Source organism: Daucus carota, chromosome 3, assembly GCF_001625215.2.
Source record: "Daucus carota subsp. sativus chromosome 3, DH1 v3.0, whole genome shotgun sequence".
Taxonomy (NCBI): domain Eukaryota; kingdom Viridiplantae; phylum Streptophyta; class Magnoliopsida; order Apiales; family Apiaceae; genus Daucus; species Daucus carota.
The window spans coordinates 54,229,608-54,252,011 of NC_030383.2; the positions used below are offsets into that span (position 1 = coordinate 54,229,608).

At 35.7% G+C, this 22,404-nt stretch overlaps 2 protein-coding genes across 10 annotated transcripts; one reads left to right on the forward strand and one right to left on the reverse strand.

Moving 5' to 3' along the window:
* The first annotated feature begins 10,274 nt into the window (after positions 1-10,274).
* On the forward strand, positions 10,275-16,934 carry LOC108211413 (uncharacterized). 9 transcript variants are annotated; one of them, XM_064089429.1, is made up of 12 exons: positions 10,275-10,604; positions 10,702-10,746; positions 10,853-10,969; positions 11,068-11,118; positions 11,339-12,009; positions 12,133-12,237; positions 12,438-12,599; positions 13,359-13,477; positions 13,657-13,767; positions 14,459-15,529; positions 15,767-15,909; positions 16,618-16,934. In XM_064089429.1, the coding sequence occupies exons 1-5, from the start codon at positions 10,559-10,561 to the stop codon at positions 11,479-11,481; spliced, it is 402 nt and encodes a 133-aa protein (XP_063945499.1). In that variant the 5' UTR covers positions 10,275-10,558; the 3' UTR covers positions 11,482-12,009; positions 12,133-12,237; positions 12,438-12,599; positions 13,359-13,477; positions 13,657-13,767; positions 14,459-15,529; positions 15,767-15,909; positions 16,618-16,934. The 9 variants fall into 9 exon arrangements, with proteins under 9 accessions (XP_063945499.1, XP_063945498.1, XP_063945501.1 ...); XM_064089428.1 differs by having other exon boundaries at positions 15,371-15,529; XM_064089431.1 differs by having other exon boundaries at positions 13,657-15,529; positions 16,604-16,934.
* A 1,403-nt stretch (positions 16,935-18,337) lies between these two features.
* LOC108211237 (short-chain dehydrogenase TIC 32, chloroplastic) lies at positions 18,338-21,792 on the reverse strand. The gene is made up of 8 exons (XM_017382777.2): positions 21,566-21,792; positions 20,702-20,933; positions 20,508-20,587; positions 19,738-19,891; positions 19,377-19,455; positions 18,980-19,064; positions 18,823-18,866; positions 18,338-18,685 (listed from the first exon to the last, which is right to left on the reverse strand). The coding sequence occupies exons 1-8, from the start codon at positions 21,669-21,671 to the stop codon at positions 18,521-18,523; spliced, it is 945 nt and encodes a 314-aa protein (XP_017238266.1). The 5' UTR covers positions 21,672-21,792; the 3' UTR covers positions 18,338-18,520.
* Between the last annotated feature and the right edge of the window lie 612 nt (positions 21,793-22,404).

The following is a 22,404-nucleotide window of genomic DNA, read 5'->3' on the forward strand; positions in this document are numbered from 1 at the left end:
CGTTTTAATTATTTGATTTAATTAAAATAATTTTCGAATTTAATAACAAATATTGCATAAAAAAATCCTAAATATAGTACAATTTTTTCGAATTATAAAATTGGGAAAATTAGTGTAGATCTCATATTTTGAATGAATTAAAAATTAGACTTGATTAGTAATTTGTTTGATAATTTATAATGGGTTTTGTTAGTTGGTATTTGGTAGTAGCTTATGTTAGTGATAATTTTAGTTTAGATTAGTAGTTGGTGATGATTGTTGTTGATTAGTAGTGGTAGTGATAATTTTAGTTTAGATTAGTAGTTGGTGATGATTATTGTATTATTTACGTTAAGAGTAGATTAAATATAATCAATTTAATTTTAGCTTTTATTGAATTTAATGAAATTAAATTAAATCGAATTTAAAAGTAAACTTGACACCATTAAATTAAATAGATTAGTAGTTGGTGATGATTGTTGTTGATTAGTAGTGGTAGTGCTAATTTTAGTTTAGATTACTAGTTTAAATTAAGTAGTGGTAGTGCCAATTTTAATTTAAATTATACAATGTTATATTATTCCAATAAATAAAAAAATTCAGATTTGTAAAAATAGTTAGAGATAATTATTTCGAATTTAAAATTAAGTAATATTTATTTCTCGTCTTTATTGTTGTATTATTTATTCATCATGTGCATTTGTACTAACCTTGCCGCTAGGTGTGGATTTACGAGCGCTTTCCGTCACTAGCGCCTAGGCACAGGGGTCAACCCTTGTTCGAGTACCCGCTGGCGCTGAGGTATGTTGTCACTCCTTTTGTTGATTAACTTCAATTCATATTTGTTGCATGTATAACCTCTGAGCACTTATGCCAACTTCCACTGTAGGTGGAAGGCGCCACTTAGGCGTTGTCAGGTGCCGCATGCGCAGAGCCGCATGACACAATATGAGTTGGATGCGTTGACACCCCGACAGTTTCGATGGAGGCCATATGCTGATTTACCTGCAGAGCATCACCCGGAGGCCACTGTGTACTTGCGTTGGACGGCTCCCGCCCCCATGATGTACATGTCCTACGTCGAGTGGTGCTACACGGACAGGGTGACGAGGCAGTTTGGTTTTATGCAGGGTGTACCATATTCCTCTCCCTACCCTAATCATCAGGACCTGCACGACCACTACAACGAGCAGGTTGATTGGATGTACGCGAGGGAGCCATTTGTTGATCTTTGGGATACGCGCATGGAGCGTGCCCTCGCATCTAATATGTGTACAATGTATTATGCATTGTACATGGGGCACTTCTTGTTCCGCTTCGTATGACCTTCTTGCTTGCACCGACTACATTTGTGTCCCGTTCGGGAACCGTCCATCTCGGTCCGTATTCTCACCGACTGCCCCCTTTGGCCTCGCTTTGCTCTTCTCTTTCGCATGGCCTCGTTCGGCACCACGGTTCCATACCTTTGCCATGCTAATGGGAGTTGCACATCCCAATAGCCGGTTGCTGGTAACGGATATATCATAGGCTCCCACATATTTTTCAAAACGGGAGTGTAGTGGTAAGGGCCGATCCACTGTTTCCAGTTTATGGAATTACGATTACACCCAGCAATCAGATGAGAACATGGAAGGCGATGACAGGCCCATTTCCCGCACGTGCAAGTACCCCTTCTGATGTCCACGACTTGTGTGTTTCCGCCCTTTTCCACACCTTTCAACCTGTACCTACGCGTCTTTACGGAGAATAAACCACTTTGCCGGTTAAATGTTTCAACGTGGTGGGCGTTAGCCCTCTCAGTATTGGTTTCCAACATTCTCCTAGCTCGCAGGCAGAGTTCATGACCTTCTTGCATGCTTTCTAGAGCAGCGTTTCTCTCCTTGTTCACCGTCCTTACAGTTTTGTAAAAGAGGAATTCCATCATTGCGGTGACCGGTAGGAAGCGAGCTTGTCGAATGTTGCCATTGAAACTCTCCGTCACGTTGGTAGTGGCCTGGCCGTAACGAGCGTGGCCTGTGTCATGACAGATGGTCCACAAGGCAGGATTTATCTCCCGCAAATATGTCGCCGCTTGGGGAGAAATGCGGGCAATATGTTTCATGTAAGCCTCGTGCTTTCTTATTTGTGGTGTTCGGCCTGCTAGCCACATGAACATCTTCAAGTCATTTCCCGGGTGATGTTTGGAGAAGTTGCTTCTCACATGGTGGAGGCAGTATCTGTGAACACCAAAAGGTTCAGTGAAGCCGTTGCGCTCGTCATTCACTGCAGCGAGGATCCCGGGGGCACGGTCCGATATAATACAAACGCCAAGTCTCTCTCGGCATACATGTATTCGTAGAAGACGTAGGAACCAGGACCAGTTCTCCGTAGTCTCCTCATCCACGAGGGCAAAACAGATTGGATATTGGTGGTTGTTAGCGTCCACTCCCACCGCAACCAGCAACTTTCCATTGTACTTTCCCTTGAGGAATGTACCATCAATTGAAATGACTGGGCGAGCGTGCTGCCAGCCATCAATGATCGCCTTCAGACACCAGAATGCGCGAACAAATACAGATTTGCCAATCTCAGTTTGATGTGGAACCGCATCAATCTCCATTACGCTCCCTGGATTTGTACTTGCCATGACAGAGAGGAACCGTGGTAACTCATTATAGGTAGTCTGCCAATTGCCATAAAGGGTCTCCATTGCAGCCATCTTCCCCCTCCACGCTTTGCTGTAACTAACAATGTGCTGGAACTCATCGTTCACCATTGTTATTATGTTTGTTACCCTAAGATTTGGGGTTTGTGAAATCTGTTGAAACGAACAAGTATTAACAATCAAAAGGACAAAAAATCAGTGTCAATAAGAGACAATAGGTTGTGCGACTTACGTGTGGAGCAACCAATGACCCTATCATTTTTGCTGAAATCTTCTTATGATCCTGTGTCGGCCTATCCAACAAGCACGTGTGTGTCTCAGGACATTCTGTGATTTCAAACATACCGTGCTGCTTTTTCTTCGCAGCCCTTAACTTCCACTTACAATCATAGACTGTACACTTGACTTTGTATTTTTGCGTAGTGCTTTTTTGCACAACAAAGTTCCGATTCATTTTAATATGTGCCTCCTTAACCGCCGAGATTAGAACCTCTTTGTTACGAAACATGGCTCCGACGCCTAACTCATCAACGGATGGATTGAACCCGTGGGACATGATAGTGTCCACATTGGACACTATCTCAGTCTCGTACTGCTGAGATCCAAACCATGCAGCCCTTGGTACATAAACAGACATATCGCGCGTCTGCAACGAGGTATTCCCCTCTCGGACTTCATCCGAGTCGGCTTCTGAAAAGTCTTCAGATTCTTCCTCAACCTCTTCGTCTGACAGATTCCAATCCGAATCGTCACTTGTAGTTAATGCTCTTTCCGTGGCATTTTCTTCATCTTTTTCGTCCCCGTGAAGTGCAAGATTCACAGCTGCACTTCTGTCTCGCGTATGACGAGGCTGCGACAATTGTATGTCCTCCTCAGCAACTTTTGTATGCCCTACGGTCCCGTAGTTGTAGCCACTTTGGAATACGCTATTTGACCATCCGGCCATAGACCCCAACTCGCTTCCTCCATAGTCGCCACCGTAACCCCCACCAGAGTTTCCTGCATAGTTCCCATCATATTGTTGGCTATCAAGAAATGTATGCGACTGCCCAGATTGTTGGGTCCATGGGGCTTCATAGGGTTGGCTTTGCTGAGCAACACTCTCAGCTTCAACAAACATCCATACGTCTCCCATCCCATACAAAAATCGTCCGGGGATGCTTAGCATCCTCCTCACATCGTCGTCCGACCTAATGGACTTTACAAAATATCCTGTTACGAGGTTACCGACACCAAGTCTAGGATATTTGAAACTCAGTTTCAAATTCCAGTGATGCCTACTTATGTTCATAACCTCATACACAATATCGTGTAACTCTTCCAATGTAGTGCCGAATTGGATAAACCTCATCTCTTTTGGATCAGCCGTATAGATAACATCGTTATCTTGCTTCACGATTTCACCGCCCCAGAAGATGTTCACGTTTACGTAGCTTGCCATTTTTGTGGTTGTGTGTTTTTGGGTGTTTGTGTGCTTCTCTAATTTTTTAAGAGTTTCAAACTGGGTTTGCTGTGTTTAGATGTGATTCAATATGCATGGAGAGCTGCAACATATAAAGAGAAACATACTGTGCATGAATAGTAGGCTAGCTAGTTGAATAATTGGTGCTTCACAAGTGTAATAATGCATAGGAGGTGACTATAAGTATACTGTGCATGAGCAGGAGGAGTTATAATTGCTCCTTTGATAAAAGGGGTTTCAAGCACTCGTACGAAACAGAAGCATTTACATAAACTTATTGCTTATGGTGTTAAAGCAATAAATAAACGGGATAAATAAACGGAATAAAAACTTCTCCTATTTATTTTTATTTAAATCAAATAAAACAATCAAAAAATTAAAAATAAATAGTTGATAAAATTTTAAAAATCTAAAAATAGTAGCAAAAATTTTTCAAATGAGAACAGTCGTATCTGATAATGCAGAGGTTCACATGATCAACAGTAGGGCATAAATTAAAGGTTCTGCAAAAAGAAAAGCTGCAGTTCACTAGTAATGCAACATATAAAGAGAAACATACTGTGCATGAATAGTAGGCTAGCTAGTTGAATAATTGGTGCTTCACAAGTGTAATAATGCATAGGAGGTGACTACACGTATACTGTGCATGAGCAGGAGGAGTTATAATTGCTCCTTTGATAAAAGGGGTTTCAAGCACTTGTACGAAACAGAAGCATTTACATAAACTTATTGCTTATGGTGTTAAAGCAATAAATAAACGGGATAAATAAACGGAATAAAAACTTCTCCTATTTATTTTTATTTAAATCAAATAAAACAATCAAAAAATTATAAATAAATAGTTGATAAAATTTTAAAAATCTAAAAATATTAGCAAAAATAGTAGGACTCGGAATCTTTCATTTTGGATGTAATACCATTCATAAAAAATGCGTGAAACTAAATATATAATATTTTCAAAATTTCCAAGGGGAATCAATGAATCCTTCAATAACATATCAAACTGCAATGACTTGTCATATCAAACTTTAAATATGAGTACTCTACTCGCCCCTTTAAATTGCAGTTACTGTTCTTCTGTGCATGCATTACAAGTTTGACTGAAAAAGATACAAGAGGTTCTGCAAGAAGACATGGTTCACATGTGTACAGCAATAAGCATGACATGATAGCTTGACAACACACTCCAACTAGACAAAAAAGCAGCAGAGACTTGTCATTTCGAAATTTTAAACATGCAAGAAGAGCAGTGCAGGGAGTTGCCATAATACAAATTTTGAATTATGTCATAACTGCAACTACTTTTGAATATACATAATATTACAACAATAATTCAATGTGGAGCTGTCCTATAAATATGTTCTCCCCCATACATTCAACACATACACTTCACTCAATTTGAGTCAATTTGGAAATGAGTCACTCAATTGATACATTTGGACGAAACGAGTCACCAACGTGATATTTATCCCATAAATAAACTTAAAGGAAACAGAAGCATTACATAAACTTAAACGAAACAAAAGCATTACATAAACTGAATTTACATAAACTTAAAGAAAATTACATATTGTTTTCAAATGAGAACATGACATAAGTTCTCAATCCTTGGTGATGTCCACAATATAGTCGGAACCATATTCTTCGGTTTCATCATCATCGTCCTCAGCGTCAACATCTCCCCAAATTGCCCAATAATCAGCTTCATCACGTGCATCAAGTTTAGCCTGCAATGCATCGCATTCTTGCTCAATTCCAGCCATGTATCGATTGTAGCGATCATCAGAAAATGCAACACCCAACGGACGAAGTCTGTCTTCTAAAAGTTTATCAACTTCAGGATAACGTCTGCCCTCATCCTCAACCTCCTGCTCTGTCGGCACCCAATCTTTGCCGTTTCGAGCTCTCCTAGTAGAAAACTTACGTTGCAAATAGTACGCATGATCCCGCTTGATCTCCAACGTCTGTGGTGGTTTGCTTTTAGGAGGTAATGCAGGTCGTTGGTTGTTTAGGTTGCTGCGCATCCCTCCCAACAATAGCTCCGGTTGTTGTCTTCTCTGTTGTTGCCGTTGCAGGCGTTTTTCGTATCCGGGGGACATTGGCCTTTTACCCTTTTCCATCTTGGTGCAGTTGAAGTAATGAAAGAAATATTGTTTTCGATGTATTTTCGTAGTTGAAATGTTGAAATTGAGTTCAATTTATAAGGCAAATGGCCAAGGAATTAATGTTAGGCAAAAAATCTTAGTAATTGGTGCATGGAGAGCTGCAACATATAAAGAGAAACATACTGTGCATGAATAGTAGGCTAGCTAGTTGAATAATTGGTGCTTCACAAGTGTAATAATGCATAGGAGGTGACTATACGTATACTGTGCATGAGCAGGAGGAGTTATAATTGCTCCTTTGATAAAAGGGGTTTCAAGCACTAGAGTACGAAACAGAAGCATTTACATAAACTTATTGCTTATGGTGTTAAAGCAATAAATAAACGGGATAAATAAACGGAATAAAAACTTCTCCTATTTATTTTTATTTAAATCAAATAAAACAATCAAAAAATTAAAAATAAATAGTTGATAAAATTTTAAAAATCTAAAAATATTAGCAAAAATAGTAGGACTCGGAATCTTTCATTTTGGATGTAATACCATTCATAAAAAATGTCTGAAACTCAATATATAATATTTTCAAAATTTCCACTAACGATAGAGTAATATTTTTGATACAAATTTTTCTAATGAGAACAGTCGTATCTTATAATGCAGAGGTTCACATGATCAACAGTAGGGCATAAATTAAAGGTTCTGCAAAAAGAAAAGCTGCAGGTCACTAGTAATGCATTATTTTCAAGGGGGATCAATGAATTACAACTTTGACTGAAAAAGATACAAGAGGTTCTGCAAAAAGACATGGTTCACATGTGTACAGCAATAAGCATGACATGATAGCTTGACAACACACTCCAACTCTACAGTAATATGCATGCTTTGTATAAAGTACCTGCAAAAGAAAGCTGAAGATAATTTCAAGATACCCTAGACAAAAATGCAGCAGAGACTTGTCATTTCGAAATTTTAAACATGCAAGAAGAGCAGTGCAGGGAGTTGCCATAATACAAATTTTGAATTATGTCATAACTGCAACTACTTTTGAATATACATAATATTACAACAATAATTCAATGTGGAGCTGTCCTATAAATATGTTCTCCCCCATACATTCAACACATACACTTCACTCATTTTATTGTTTGTCATTGCAACACTTCTTCTTTTAATCACTTCAATCACCCCAAAATGGATAAGGGCAAGGCACCAATGACCCCCGGCTATGAAAAACGCCTAAAAAAACAAGAGAGAAGACAACCGGAGCTATTGTTGGGAGGAATGCGCAGCAACCAGAACAACCAACAACCGGTCGTGCAACAAAAGCGTCGCCCACCAATGGGACGGATGGCGACGAATCAGCATCCAGGGGGGGCTCCAATGAGCCTTAAAGAGGAGATCTTACAGGAGAAACGTCGCCAGGCCGAAGAGCACGCTCGAGAGCTGGCCCAGATGAAATTCAACAACTCTTGCCGCAAGTTTACTACTAGGAGAATCCGAAAGGGCAAAGATTGGGTGCCGACATATCAGGAGGTATTAGACGAGTCCGAACGTTATCCTGAAGTTCAACAACTTTATTTTGACAGACTTCGTCGGTTGGGTATCCCATTTTCTGATGCTCGCTACAATCGATACATGGCTGGAATTACGAAAGAATGTGATGCACTGCAGAAGAAACTTGATGCACGTGAAGAAGCTGAATTTTGGGAAGTATGGGGAGATGTGCCAAATTTTCTTTATGATTGCAATGAAAAGCATACCTCGGTGGCCGCTGATGCTGAAGATGATGATGAAGATTATGATTCCGACTATTATGTCGACATAACTCAGGATTGAGAATATTAAAGACCTCGAACTTATCAAATGTACTTTTATTTGCAATTTTTATTTTTGCAAATCGGAATGATATGAGCAATATCTATTTATATTAACCTAAACAAAATTATTCATATTACCGAAAAAACCACATATTTTAGTGCTTATTTTTTATTATTGTTAATCCAAGCATTACATAAACTGAGGGATGTGTAATTTAAAGGAAACACAAGCATTACATAAAATTAAAAGAACACAAGCATTACATAAAATTAAAAGAACACAAGCATTACATAAAGTGAAAATAAAATTACATTTGATTAAAATAATTAAAATATTTGAAATGACAAGTCTCTGCAGTTCTTGTATCTTTTTGAGTCAAACTTGTAATGCAGTAGAACAGTAGCTGCAATTTAAAGGGGTGAGTAGACAACTCATAATTAAAGTTTGATATGACAAGTCCTTGCAGTTTGATATGTTATTGAAGGATGCAGTTATTCCCCTTCAAAATAATGCATTTACAAGTGGCTAAAAATCTTTCCAGATCTGATTATAATTTTGGATTTTACAAGTCCTTTGGCTTTAAGTCTAATGCAGCCTTACTTTCTGCAGAACCTTTACTTTATGACATACTGTTCATCATGTGAACCTCTGCATTATGAGATACTACTGTTGATCATGTGAATATCAGCATTATGGGATACAACTGTTGATCATGTGAATATCAGCATTATTTCGTTGCAATGTTATGCTGTGCCTATAAATAGGTTCACATACAATATGCACAATGCACACACAACCATAGACCTCACAGAAGATATAGTTCATCATAAATCATGAGTTACACACCAGGTGATCTGTTTGTTGCCATGGGTAGAAAATGGTGGTGTGATGATGACTTTACCTACTCTTTAAACCCTAATTTACGATACTCCCCTCAGTCGATTACCACCATGTTGAATGAGTGGGAGTGGCGTGTGCGTAGGCATGAAGTGTGCATGGAACGTTGTGCACTAGCTGGGATTCCGATTCCTAAACGAAGGGCTCGTACTATGCCTCGAGAAACGCCGCAGCAGCTGGAGGCCGCCCTCTTCAGAGCGAGAGAAGAGGAGAATCGCATGAATCTGCGACTGCATCGTCAGAGTCTATACGATGATGCTCGGATGTTTCGGGAAGAAGGGGACCGGTTTAAGGAACAACAATACCTTGCATTGGTCACCACTCCGGATTATTATTCTGATAGTGTAATGTCGTCCGAGGACGATTAAGTGGTCTGTAGTTTCGTCGTGATTGTTTTCTGCTTTTCAATTTAAGTCGTGTTATCGTTGTTTTAATATCTTCTATGAATAAAAGTGCTGTGTTTGATCAAATGCATTCGGGACAAGATATTACATGACGTTTTCGGATTAACAAAAATAAAACAATAACAATATTATTTATCTTTTATGAGCTTAAATATGAACTTAAATATTAAAATATTATATTTTAATATAAAATAATTTTGTAATATTATATCATTATATAATATAATATTATAAAATATAATAATATAAATTATCACAATTTTCCCTTTTTTTGAATTTTTTATAAATTAAATAAACGAACTGAAAAGTGAAGAATTTTTGAGCAAAACGAACAAAGAATTTCCCTACTATGTTCGCCCGTGGGGGGGGCGAACATATAAGGAACATTCTTTGTTGTTCGCCCCTGGGAGGGGCCTCCTGCAAAAATTTTTTCTGTGGTGTTCGCCCCTGGATGATTATGAATTAGGGTGGTTAGTTTTGTGAAGTGAAAAAAAAGGTGGTTAGTTTTGTAAAGATTTTGTTCCGGGTGGTCAGTAATTTGAAGGAGCCGGTGATTACTGGTAAAAAGGACATTAAGAAGGTTTTCAATTTTAAAATAAAAATTATATTATATTATTATGTATATTCTTAATTAAATAATTTCAATTTACTTGACTTCTATAAACTTTTCACTTCTCAAAAAATATTACATCAGTTTATATTTTACAAATGAATTATTAAAAATGTGACAAATTATATGTATAGCCACACCTGGAGACATTTTATTATTTTAATAGAAAAAAGTATCTCATGTTCAATTATCATTCAAAGTAGTTCCATCAAACTAAACATGAAATGTTAGTAGCAAATAATAAACATTAAATTTGACAAATTTAATCTATATCTTCTTAATGTGTGCAATGCCCGTTTTGCCTTTATACCCACGGGTTACCCATGTTTTACCCAATTCCTATATACTAAAATACCTATGTTACTTATCTTGCGCGACCCATTGACAACCTCTTAACCGGCTAGATAACCAACTGATATAGTGCCAGCTTGCCTTCTTCGCGCCTATTAATTCCCGATTGATTGTGTTGATTGCTAAATACAGATTTCTTCTCTTCCATTATGGAAACTGCACGTAATCAGGGATGCATTTTAGACTGTGCTTTTAATTTTTCAAAATTCAAACATAATTTCTTTGCTTGCTGTCAAAGAGTTCTTGTGTGGGTTTGTAGAGTGGTTTTTGACAGTATTCTTGCTGGCTATGGATTCACGTTCGCAGCAGCCGATGATTAATTTGTCAGGCTCAGGTTCGTACAAAAGAGGCATGATTTTGCAATAGGATGGGTTTAATTGTGCTTTGCACCTCCGTGTGTGCGAGACTCATGTGTTGTCTTTCATGTGTAGGTCGGAAGAGGAACAAAGAAAATCAATCAGATGCTTCACTTGCTGGTATTCGCGAAACAATTGCCTCACATTCATCATTTGAGCCGTGTTTCTTTAGCTTAGGAACACCACGTGTTTGTGTTTTCAATTCATAACCGACACATTGTGGCAGGTATTCGTCAACAAGGTTCTGAAAATGCTCTGGATTTGTTCCTACAAAGACGCGCTGAAATCATTAAGAGATCCAGGACCATCGGCACTTCGTCAGAGTTCGACAAAAACAGCAGAGGTAAGAATAGTATCCGCGCATTGTCATTGTGTGCAATTGTTGATTTGTGATCGATGTCTTACACCGTCATGGTCATTCTGCGCTTTTTATCATTGCAGCCACGAGTCAGGTCCCTCTATCAACTATTGATCAGAGTGCATCATATCAATGTGAGTTCAAACATAATTTTAGACTATGCTTTTAATTTTAGACTATGCTTTTAATTTTTCAAAATTCAAACATAATTTCTTTGCTTGCTGTCAAAGAGTTCTTGTGTGGGTTTGTAGAGTGGTTTTTGACAGTATTCTTGCTGGCTATGGATTCACAGATTATGTTTCTTTCTAGAGTCACTTCACTGTGTCCAATGTTGATCTTTCATTTGTCTTGCAGCAATCAGGCGTGCCCGGTTGTCCAATTTTGATCAAAATCCAAGCCCTGGCTCTGTGTTGGATTCTACCGTCACAAACGTGATGCCTTCTACCAATGCAGCCACAGGTTGGATTCAAGTAATTTTAAATAATTTTTCAAAATAAAATTACATCACTTTTTCCAAAACAATACTAAATATTTGGTGTTAGTTAACTGAAGAAGCATGACATATTAAGAAATTGAAACATTCTATTCACCAGGCTTGGAAATATTTTATTTATTCATTAAAATAGTATTTGAGAAGGAGTACATGTTTAAAATGCCTTTCTATTGGCGTCCTCCGAGTAGACATATTGAAATCTACACTAAATTGCTAAGAGCTACTAATTCCCAACTCACTTAAGAGTGTTGTTAATAGTCTACTGTAAATGATCTAAGCCAAATGAATATTGTTTTCTGAGCTGGCAAGGCAGTGGAAGTTTAGACTGAAGGCTTAAAGATGCATCATACACTTCTGGTAAACCAGCAAGTGATTTGAATTATGCACGTTGCTCCATCGTCACCTTGATCCGTAAAGTGGGGTCATTTCTATGGGTAAAACCTCTAAAATCTTAACCTCATAACTTGAGTTTCTGAATAAAGGCCATCAAGAAGAGGAGCAATTTTAAAAAGAATCATCAGAAGACCAACAGGTTCACTTCTGAACCCTCTGCAGAGAGAAGTATTTTAGTAACGTTGTTTTATGTTTAATGTAGTTCTTTTGCGGGCATAAATATAACTTGAACGAATTTCACACATATATTATATAAATGTAGCTGCCAAACGTAGAGGAAGAGGTCCTGGAATAGAAAAGCTCTATGCGCAGAAGCTTGCCAGCCATTCTCCAAATGTGTCAAACCATCACACCTTAACTAAAGAAGGTATTATCTATACTACGCCAAGCAATATAATTGACATTCCAAATTCACACACATATTTACCATGCTCTGTGCATAGTCTGTTGTAATGGTCAACTATGAGTAGGACGATGTGCAGCTTCCATTGTTAATATTATCAGTAATTGATAAAGTGTTTTACTTTTAATATATGTTTTAATTTTCTTGACTGGCAACAATTCCAGATCGAGGTGTATAGATACCTCCATTTACTAATTTAAAAAGTAATCAGACTCGGATTGATCCACGCATTGTAGAAAGCTCTGTTTCAGCCAAACATAAAGAAAATTACCGTCTCATTATAACAACTGCTCTGGAACCTGAGCAAATTTGGCTAAAGCGACCTGGTAAACTTAATGCATTTTCCATTTTTAATTTCATTTTTATATTTCTTTTGCATGGAATCTGTTTCATTGTTGCAGTTTATTTTCAGCCTATTAACAGTGAGTTTTGTATGATTATGTATTATGTATTCAAAAAGAAAAGAACGATTCAAGCTAAAAAAATTTAATTCAAAATAAAATATTTTTTCAGAAACTCAGTTGAATTTTTTGTTTTAGTTTTATTATGTGAAGGAAACTATCGTTAGAAACTTAGATTATATATAGTAGGTTTAATTATTGAGCTGTATTTTGTTGATGGGTAAATGATAAAATGGGTGAAATCAACCAATCTTGCTAGCTCATATTCTATGTTTTGTTGGTGCTATACAGCTGGGATGAATATTTGTAGGTTTGGTTGTGGGATTTGCTTCGATGACCGCTCTATTTACACTTCTGAAGCTCCGCCTGCTAGAATTAGTGTTGGTTTAGTTAGTGCAAGTGATTTGTAATTCACGTTTACAATTTTTGTCCTATCTTATAAATTTAACATTCATTAGGGTGTGATTTGCTTAAGTTTTATAGTTTCTAACATTTGTGGTTACACGAGTTTTCTTAGAACATACATTTGTGATGCATTTGTGATGGTGGAACAGTTTTCTCAGTTTTGTCAGTGCAAGAACAGTTTTTCTCAGTTTTGTCAGTGCTGTGCATTATGGAAGAACCTGTTAAAATAATACCTGAGACTCCTTCTATCCTAATTCAAGTCAGATTTTCATTTGAGAGAATCAATTCTTTTCTGCTTGAGGATGCACTGATAAGAAATGAAAATGCAAGGAAAACATGGGACTCAAAAATCTGGACTACAATACTGAATGACAATTTCAGTTGGGACCTTGATTCAGGTATCCCCACGCTTAAAAATATGATCTTCATGTATGTGCTCAGTTCGTTAATATCAATGTGAAAAGACCCAGAGGAACACTCATATGCAGGTATGTAGGGTATTGCTGACTTGAAATTGCGGATTGGGTTTGGTGGTTATTTCTTATATGGGATCTAGAATATATTGCATTGTTTTCAGAAATCTGATCATTAGCCAGTCAACAAAGTTATGTCAACAGACTCAACAGACATTATTTCGAATCTGACCTTTCTTAATTCAACTTTCTGGAACATCCACTGTGTACTGTAGGTAATATACATTTTTCTTATTTAATTCTTACCCTTTTGTTATTACTATTTTCTGAATTGAGGTCCTGCATATGTGTAGAGAGTTAAGGATATTTTTTTCTATTTGAACATCAAGGTTATTATCCACAATCCGTAACCCATGACTAATTTTCTTCCATAGCACTACATGAATATTTATTCCTTTAGTAGTTCTGGTGTAACAGATTACATTTACCTAAGACATAGATTCAGTTACATATCAAAAATTTTGCGTGTTCAAGAAAATTGGTTCAACTTTTATCAAATGCTCTTATCCAAGATATTGATGTTGTGATTAATATGCTAAAAATACTAGACTGAGGCACTGATTGAAATTTTATGATTTTCTTTAGCTATTATCATATTTACATGGAGGCACTGACTGCTTTACAATTTTTGAACTTATCTAGGTAATTACATATTACAAGTTTGAAATCATGGATCTACATTTTAGCCTTGCCTCTGCTTTACAAGTTTGGAACCAATGACTTGAGGATATCATTCAAAATATATTAATTGTTTGATAATCCTTCTGGATTTGTTGCACTGTCCCTGCAATTACATGGATCAATGATCTTTTATTACATAAATAATAAGCATTATATCGAGCATTCACAAGTTTTATTTAAAATCAAGCATGATTTCCTATTAGTGATACTAGATTGTCCTATTAGTGATGAGAGAAGAGCAACTCATGGCCATCAAGGATGGTTGTTATTCCTCTGGTGCTCATTTGTTGGTTTTGTATCCGGTGTCTAATCAAGGTTGTTTTCTGGACCATATGATTTCCTGTAATAGCCTGGTACTTGGTTATGCCTAGGAGTTGTACCAGCATGGCTGTAGAGTTGCTCCGATTAACATCTATAAGAATATAGTGCAGTCTGTTAAAGCATTTTGACCGAAGATATCTTGAATTGAGTTTGCTGCAGCAACATCCTGTCTGGATAAAGACACCAAACAATTTTCCTTCCTTTCTCACATGAATTCATTCTACATGGTTTTTCAGTCTCAATATTTGCTGTAACAACTTCCCTGTGTCATTCTGGCTTAAAAATTCCTTTGAATGCATATACACCTGAATACCTTCCCTGGCATTGTCCCTGATTACTGAACACATATAATCTCCTGTATGCTTGAGGCTACTCTTTAGTTGCTGCAAAAAAAGGTTGTGTGTGATTTATATTTTTTTCATAGAAATTTTGAAGTTTGGTAAAGTTTTAAATGGAGGAAAATTTTGGAATGTAATATTTATAATTATGTATTAATTTATTTATCAATCCATAAAAAATATATCAACTAATTATTTTAATATTATAGATATTTCCTTTTAAAGAAATTACTCTCCTTATTTTTAATGACTTTTTATTAAATTATAAACTTGATTTATATATTTTTAGGATTATTATATAAGTAGTTTTTTATTCACTTTCAAATTTAAATTTAATATTATATGCAAATATAACTCAAGTCCGGAAAATCAACATAATCAAGAATTATAAGAATCATGATTGTAATTTTTCAATTAAAATTCACAATTACGATCCAATTACTAAGTGTTTAGAGCGAGGTGTTTATAATGTTTACAGGATTCGAGTCAAGAAGGCATGAAGAAATTGCTAAAGCATCGGGAATTAACACTAGCAGCAAGATTTTCGGAGAAGCATGTTAAATTCAAGTTACAGGTTTTTGCAGTGAATTCAAGTTGCAGGTTTTTGCAGGTGCACTCAAGTTAAAGATTTTTACAGGTAAATTGATTAGCATTTGGATAAAGTATGTTTGTGTATCTTTGATCCTCTGTTTTAAAAATTGATTAGTTTTTAGTCTGGTATTGAGAGGTCTGTGTGGTGTTGCCATCAGAGCACTGAAGTTCATATGACCTGATATGATTATGTACTTTGTTTTCACCTGAAATACTCTGGACATTGCTGTCCACTCTGGAAATACTCTAGATATGATGAGACTTCTGATGCCATTGCTTACAGGTTTAAGTTCAGGTGGAGTGAACATCAGCCGTGTTACTCGAAAATGATGGTGCACAAACTGAAAATAGGAGCCTTTACAAGTGGCACGCTGGTTTCTATTCTTATGTTTGTTGGAGCCTGCAAAGTGTAGGAGGCTAGATGTTGTAAGCTTCCCTGTCTCTACTCCTTATGCTAATTCTCTTGACTGGCTTGGATGTGGTGAATGATGATCGAACCTAAGGTCATTTCAGCATAAGATAATAACACGTTTACCGCTAGGTTGCTACTGTTTTAGGGTATGTTGTCCGGACACTTCATTTTGTCTCGAGTACCCGTGTCGGACAACCTGTGTCGGACGGTCGGACACTCAGACACTCGAAGATGGGTATGGACACTCCGACACTTATTTTAGACCAAAAATATGTAATATTGTCAAATTATTGCCGAGTCCGACATTCAAACACATATGTATGTTGAACATTTTAGGTCGAGTCCGGATACATAAGTTTTAGGTTCCGACTAAACTCATTATATGATAAGTCATGACTCATCATACTCAAAATCATAAATAAACAAACAAACCTACAGCAAGGGTCTGAGTAGAGTAAGATATACGCAACCTTATCTTTATTCTTTTGAATGAGGAGGCACTCTTATTATTAATAAAGAGTTAAGTCATACCTCTATTGGATCCAAAGAATAAGAACTAACATGTTCTTACAGTATCATAAATTTTTTCCTTAGGAACTCTAACAGTGAGTGTAGTACTGTAACTAAAGTGTCTACACGATGATTCCATATTTAAACAAGTTACTGACAGTTCAATTTCACAGTTTATTTACTCTTACAAAGTTGCAGTTTTTTTTCTTCAGTCCATTTTTACAGGTAATTCATTTTTCGGATACAAGAGTCAGAAACTAGGCTCGACATCAGTTACATAGTGCTCTGATGGCAACACCACACAGACATGTCCACTTAATAATCCAGAAATATGCTGACACCGATAATTTATCAGCACAACAATGTCCAGAGTATTTCAGGTGGATTTACCAGGTGGATAACAATATTAAGTGAATATGACCTGATGATTATGTACTTTGTTTCCAATGTGATCGGATTAATTTTTATTTTTCTTTTGGAAAAAAAGAATCATCCTCATTTATGTTAATACATGAATTGTTTAGTTTGATTTCTATCCATAAAATTCATATTTTTAGTCGCATAAAAAATTTCAGTAGGTATATGATTTTAAATTTCATAATTTATATTCTAATTTAGATCAATGTTAAGATAAAAGTTAATAAATTTTACTCTATCTCTTTCAGAAAGCATTTAATCTAAATCTCATATAAAAGAGAAATAAGAAAATTCAAAGTCAATTATAGTTGTGAATTACGCAGTCAAATAATGCCAACGCTGATCATCAAGGTATCATGCTCTCAAGATCCGATTTTTTCAGATATGTTATGGATTAAAATCTATCAGTTTGCATACCAGAAGTAGAATTTATAATATTGCTTCTTCCTGCAGAAAGGCATAACCATAATGTTGCTGGAACATTTATCATATTCCATTATTTTCATTTATTTAAGGTAGCATCAGCAGATCAACTCCAGCGTCAGGAAACCCGCATTCATAAATGTCTACATGTCTGAAATTGATGAGCCTGGTCAGGAAAATCTAATGTTAATACTGATTTAATTTATTTTCAGACCTCATTTTAATGAAAATTTTAATAATTTACTCGCACGCGAAGCGCGGGCATAATTCCCTAGTGTAATTTAATTGATGTAAATTGACGTAACCGCGTGGTCATTCATATTTATAATTAGATGGCTTATTAGCACACTATAAATAAACCGCACATAAAATAAATAATAATTTTATAATCAAATAACTAAACATCATCATGTGGTATAATAAATTATTAAGTCGACTGTAGTTCAAATTTGGATGTTATCCCCGTGTGAGATATCCTTCTATACATGATAGTATTAACTAATTTGAATGTTGTCCTCAAGATGAGATATCCTTTTATACATAGTAGTATTAACTTATTAAGATCAAAAAGATTGCTAAAGTGGTATTGTTAGCTTTTCATTGCAATGGAAAGAGTGCAAAGTAAAGTTACCAACTTTTAACACCTTTATCGAATGAAAAAAAGTGTATAAATCACCCTAAAGTCATTTAGTTTCTTATCTTGTTATAATTACACTTGTACAAAATATGTGGCAACTTCAGATACCAATTATTGGAGCAAATTTTTATGTAAAAATTGTCGAAAGAAAAAAAATAAAAAAATAATACTTTTGATAATTTATCATTTTAAGCAATTTTAGTTAGAGATGCTCTAAGGTCCAAATTATTAAACCCTGGTCAAAGAAAACAGGCTTGTATTCGTTTATAACTTTTTCAATGAACTGACCTGCCATTTCCTCCATTTAAGTTATTAAAATCATGATTATCACATGTTCTGTATATTAAACGAGATCAAAATATTGCAAGTGGAAATTCCATCACAATATTAACAAAAATCATTTTTCTAACATTCATTCAAAATAGAAATTGGAGAACCGGAATAAACATAAAAGGTATAAAAAGTTGCATCCTGTTGGTTCTTTATTCCTCTCTTTTTTATTTTATTCAACAAACAGCTAGAACAAATTATCTAAAAGAAACCACAAACAAAAAAAACCCAAAAAAAACTAGGTAATACATGTCTCAAACAAAATTTGATTCAGCAAGATTAGTAGCAAGATTAGTGTCACAAGCTAACTACTTGGAAGCTGTCAACTCCAAGCTGAAATCCCACAGTTTCTTGGCCAGTTCTTCATCCTTAGCCAAAGAGCCTGGTTCAGCTTGGTTGCTGTCCATAAAATATCCGCCAGAGACACCGTTAACTTTGGGATTCAATGCCAAATAGCATGATGTTGCTGCCCCCTGTAAACAACATGGATTTGTTACTAAATTATGTCATGCTACCTTAAATGAATAACGTAGAGAAACAGATTAGGGGTCTTGGGAAACATTGGTTTATATAAGCTAGGTGCAAAAAAAACATAAATTTTATAACCAACCTGGGGAATGTTCTTGGTCACATATTGTGCAATAGTAGAAACCCCTGCAATTTAGTAAGGAAACAAATCTTTAATATTTAATGACTATGTTTGAAAATGCTAGTAGCTATTTGTATATGACTAATTATATGGAGAAATGTTTCATTCATGTACTTACAGCTGAGAAGAGTCATGTGACTGATAAGATTCGTGGCAATGACTCCAGGATGAAGAGAATTTGCAGTTATGTTCACCCCTTCTCCCTGATGAACAGTAGAAAAGAAATTTAATATAACACATTTAATCTACCACATCCATCTCAACTGAATAGCCACCAAGCTAATCTATTTCAAAGTTTCTTTGTTTTCTGAACATGAACTAATCACATTGTACAGCTCAAGCTGTAACCATAGAACCTAATGGTATTGTCCTTCCAATTCAATTCGGTCCTGGAATATCATTTTAGCTGGCAGCTAATATTAGTTTCAAGAGAAAATAATTCTGTCATTGGTATTATGTTGATGTAGGCTAAATTTAAAAATGATTAACTTGGTCTTAACCAGAGTAGAGATTACCTTCAAGCGCCTTGCAAGCTCGTTGGTATGCAATAGGTTACAAAGCTTTGACTGTTTGTAGGCAAGATTGCCATCATAGCTGAGGAACAGAAAAAAAATTGAACTTAGTAATCAAAGCTTTGAGGACTACGTATACAGACATAATCATGTGCTGAAGGAAAGAAAATACATCTCACTTTACTTGTCATTCTAAATTCACAAGGATATGAATAGTGGTTGGAAAGAAAAAGATAAAATCTTGTGCTTTTAAATGATATATTACCTCTAATTGCAATTAGAAGTCCTACTTTAACACATGAAGGAAATAATCATCTATGTCTGTCCACAAGTATTATGACTGCATAATAAAATGAATATTTACCTTGATTCATCATTAATTTTGTCAAAACGGATCCCTTCTTTGTACCCATAACGGTGGAGCTCCGATGAAACGTTAATAATTCTTCCTTCTTTCTGGCTAGTAGCTGCTGTCTTTTTCATGGTGTCCAACAAGAGATTCGTCAAAAGAAATGGACCTGGAACATGGCAATAGAACATCTTAGTTATGCACAATCAACATGGAAAATTAATAGAAATTAGGTCATAAATGAAGGGACCTTAACAAGGAAAGGCTATAAAATATTTTGTAGAAGTTTTAAATGCTATCATAAACATGTAAGTGGGAAGGGTAGAAAAAAAAGGTAACTTTAGAGTTACAATGACTCTAAGACAGACTTCATAGTAAAGTACTGAAGTGCTCTGCTCCTGAAAGGACTTCTACTACATCAACTATAATCAAGTGAAACTGTTTCTTCTTAAAGTTGCCCAAAAAAAAAAAAACTTAGGTCCAACATTTTCATGGAAAATACAAAAATTGATAGGCTTGCATTGAAGTCATATAATTTATCAAGATTCCGTTTTTTGCAGGGTGCAGATAGTCTTTTTTTTCTTAATAATTGCAGTGTTCAGATATATTGCATCAAACCAGTGACTTAAAAAAAAACAGTGAAACCTCAGCTGGCTACTACATAGTATGAGGGGTCCTTACAAAATACTAGAAGAGATTAAGAGAAAAAAAATAAGGTTGAAGTTTAGGTATTCAATATTATAAATAAGATTCTAGAAAATTACACAGATATACATGTAACATACCCAAATGGTTAACTGCAAACTGCTGTTCTATGTTGTCCTTTGATAGTGTAAATGGAGGAGCCATAATCCCTGCATTGTTGCTATGAACACCAAAGGTAAAATTAAGTCAAATGTGATCTATAATAGCTACAAATTCTATAAAAAGAACATCTGGAAATACGTAGTACACTAAACACAATCGAACAGTCTCTTACACAAGGATATTCAGAGGAAGACCAGAGGAAATATATTCGCTGGCAAATTTCCTTATAGACGCCATTGAGTTGAGATCTATTTCCATGACATCAATTTTAGCATTGGGGATATTCTTGAGTATGTCCTCTCTAACTTTGTTTCCAGCTTTAACGTTCCTCACTCCCATAATCACATGTACACCACGCAAGGCGAGGACACGTGCAGTCTCTATTCCAATACCATTGGATGCTCCTGAAATTGTAGGATGTAAACACTGAGTAAGTACCAAATTCTCAGCACGTTTAACTTCACTATTAGACTAATACTTCACTCATTTTTAGAAATTCAAATTCAAAACGTGAAGCGGATAGTTCATACTAGAAATCAAAATGAGGGTCTAATGAATCAAAACACTAGAATAGATCAATAGGCTTCGTATAGAGTACATAACGAATGCTATCCGTGTATCCATCAAAATTGCTCATCTTACAATAGTAATTATCGCATCTATTTCATGTAATCACAACAAAAATATTTTACATTTAAGTTCTCAGCAAAAGCAACAAGACTATATTAGTCAAATTAAAACAACTACATAAAGTAACATAGTCTGTTCAACGTGTACCAAGCTGCCTAGATCAATTAAGCAAAATTAATTTTCTTTGAACACAGCTCTTCATATGTACTTGTAAGTTAAAGAGTCTTCAAACTTGTTCTGCTATATAACCTATATAATCATGATCTTTATCACAATTAAACAAATATGGGAAGTAAATCACAAAAATAGAAAAGAACTAATATGAGCATAAAAACACACAAAACCAGCTCGACTATTTCGGAATTTTGGTTCCGCAACTGTGTATATAAAAAGAAAGACAGAAGACCTGTAACAATAGCAGTAAGTCCAGTTCCATCGATTCCTTTAGTGACTTGCTCAGCAGTGGAACGAGCTGAGAACCCAGATGGCCCGTTAAATCCCAATAGCCACATGACTGATCTTTAATAATATCGATAATAAACACGACCAGAACAAACTGAAGATACTTTGCTTGAGTTTATGATATTGTAGATTTGTAGTAGTATAAAGCTTTGATCCTGTTTTGACAAGATAAAGTCTGTTGTACGTGTATATATACTGGAAAATTCATGCACAGCTCACGTATGACGTCAGGACGAGGTTGTGGTAATAAGAAATTGACTATCAAGGATCAACAACTATTGAATCAAGACATTTCTAGACACGAGTTCGGTTTTAAGATTACTCGTATACAAGCACCTAATTTTCGTCCTTTCCCATACACTGCTTTTAATTTTTTATATTTTCTTGCATGTGAAATGCTTGACACAAAATTTCAAAATTGCTGGAGTGATGAGGCATGGCCATGGTCATTTGTTAATTTATGTTACTTACCGTATCTTTGTCGGCTTCTGGCTATTTTTCATAATAGTAATATTCTTACGACATCTTCAATGAATTGGCTATAAACAGAATCTATCAGTTTAATAAAAGTAATGTGTAATTTTCTTCAAATTTTTATTACAGATTTATAGTGTATCAACAAATATAACCATCTATAAAAGGTTGGTTATAATTATTGATAAGGGGTGTGGCTATGGTTGGAGTGCCGTTCTTTTAAGACTTGTTGACTATAATTTTTATTTTTGATACTTCCTCCGTTCTTGAATATATGTCTTTTGACTTTTTAGCACACATTTTAAGGTG

Excerpts from the sequence above, each read along its gene's own strand:
- LOC108211413 (XM_064089431.1), top strand. The coding sequence starts at position 10,559 with ATGGATTCACGTTCGCAGCAGCCGATGATTAATTTGTCAGGCTCAG. Across the intron at positions 10,605-10,701 it reads GATTAATTTGTCAGGCTCAG|GTCGGAAGAGGAACAAAGAA; the intron begins GTTCGTACAAAA and ends TTTCATGTGTAG. Across the intron at positions 11,119-11,338 it reads TCAGAGTGCATCATATCAAT|CAATCAGGCGTGCCCGGTTG; the intron begins GTGAGTTCAAAC and ends TTTGTCTTGCAG.
- LOC108211237 (XM_017382777.2), bottom strand. The coding sequence starts at position 21,671 with ATGTGGCTATTGGGATTTAACGGGCCATCTGGGTTCTCAGCTCGTTCC. Across the intron at positions 20,588-20,701 it reads CTTCCTCTGAATATCCTTGT|CAACAATGCAGGGATTATGG; the intron begins GTAAGAGACTGT and ends TGGTGTTCATAG. Across the intron at positions 18,867-18,979 it reads TCACATGACTCTTCTCAGCT|GGGTTTCTACTATTGCACAA; the intron begins GTAAGTACATGA and ends ACTAAATTGCAG.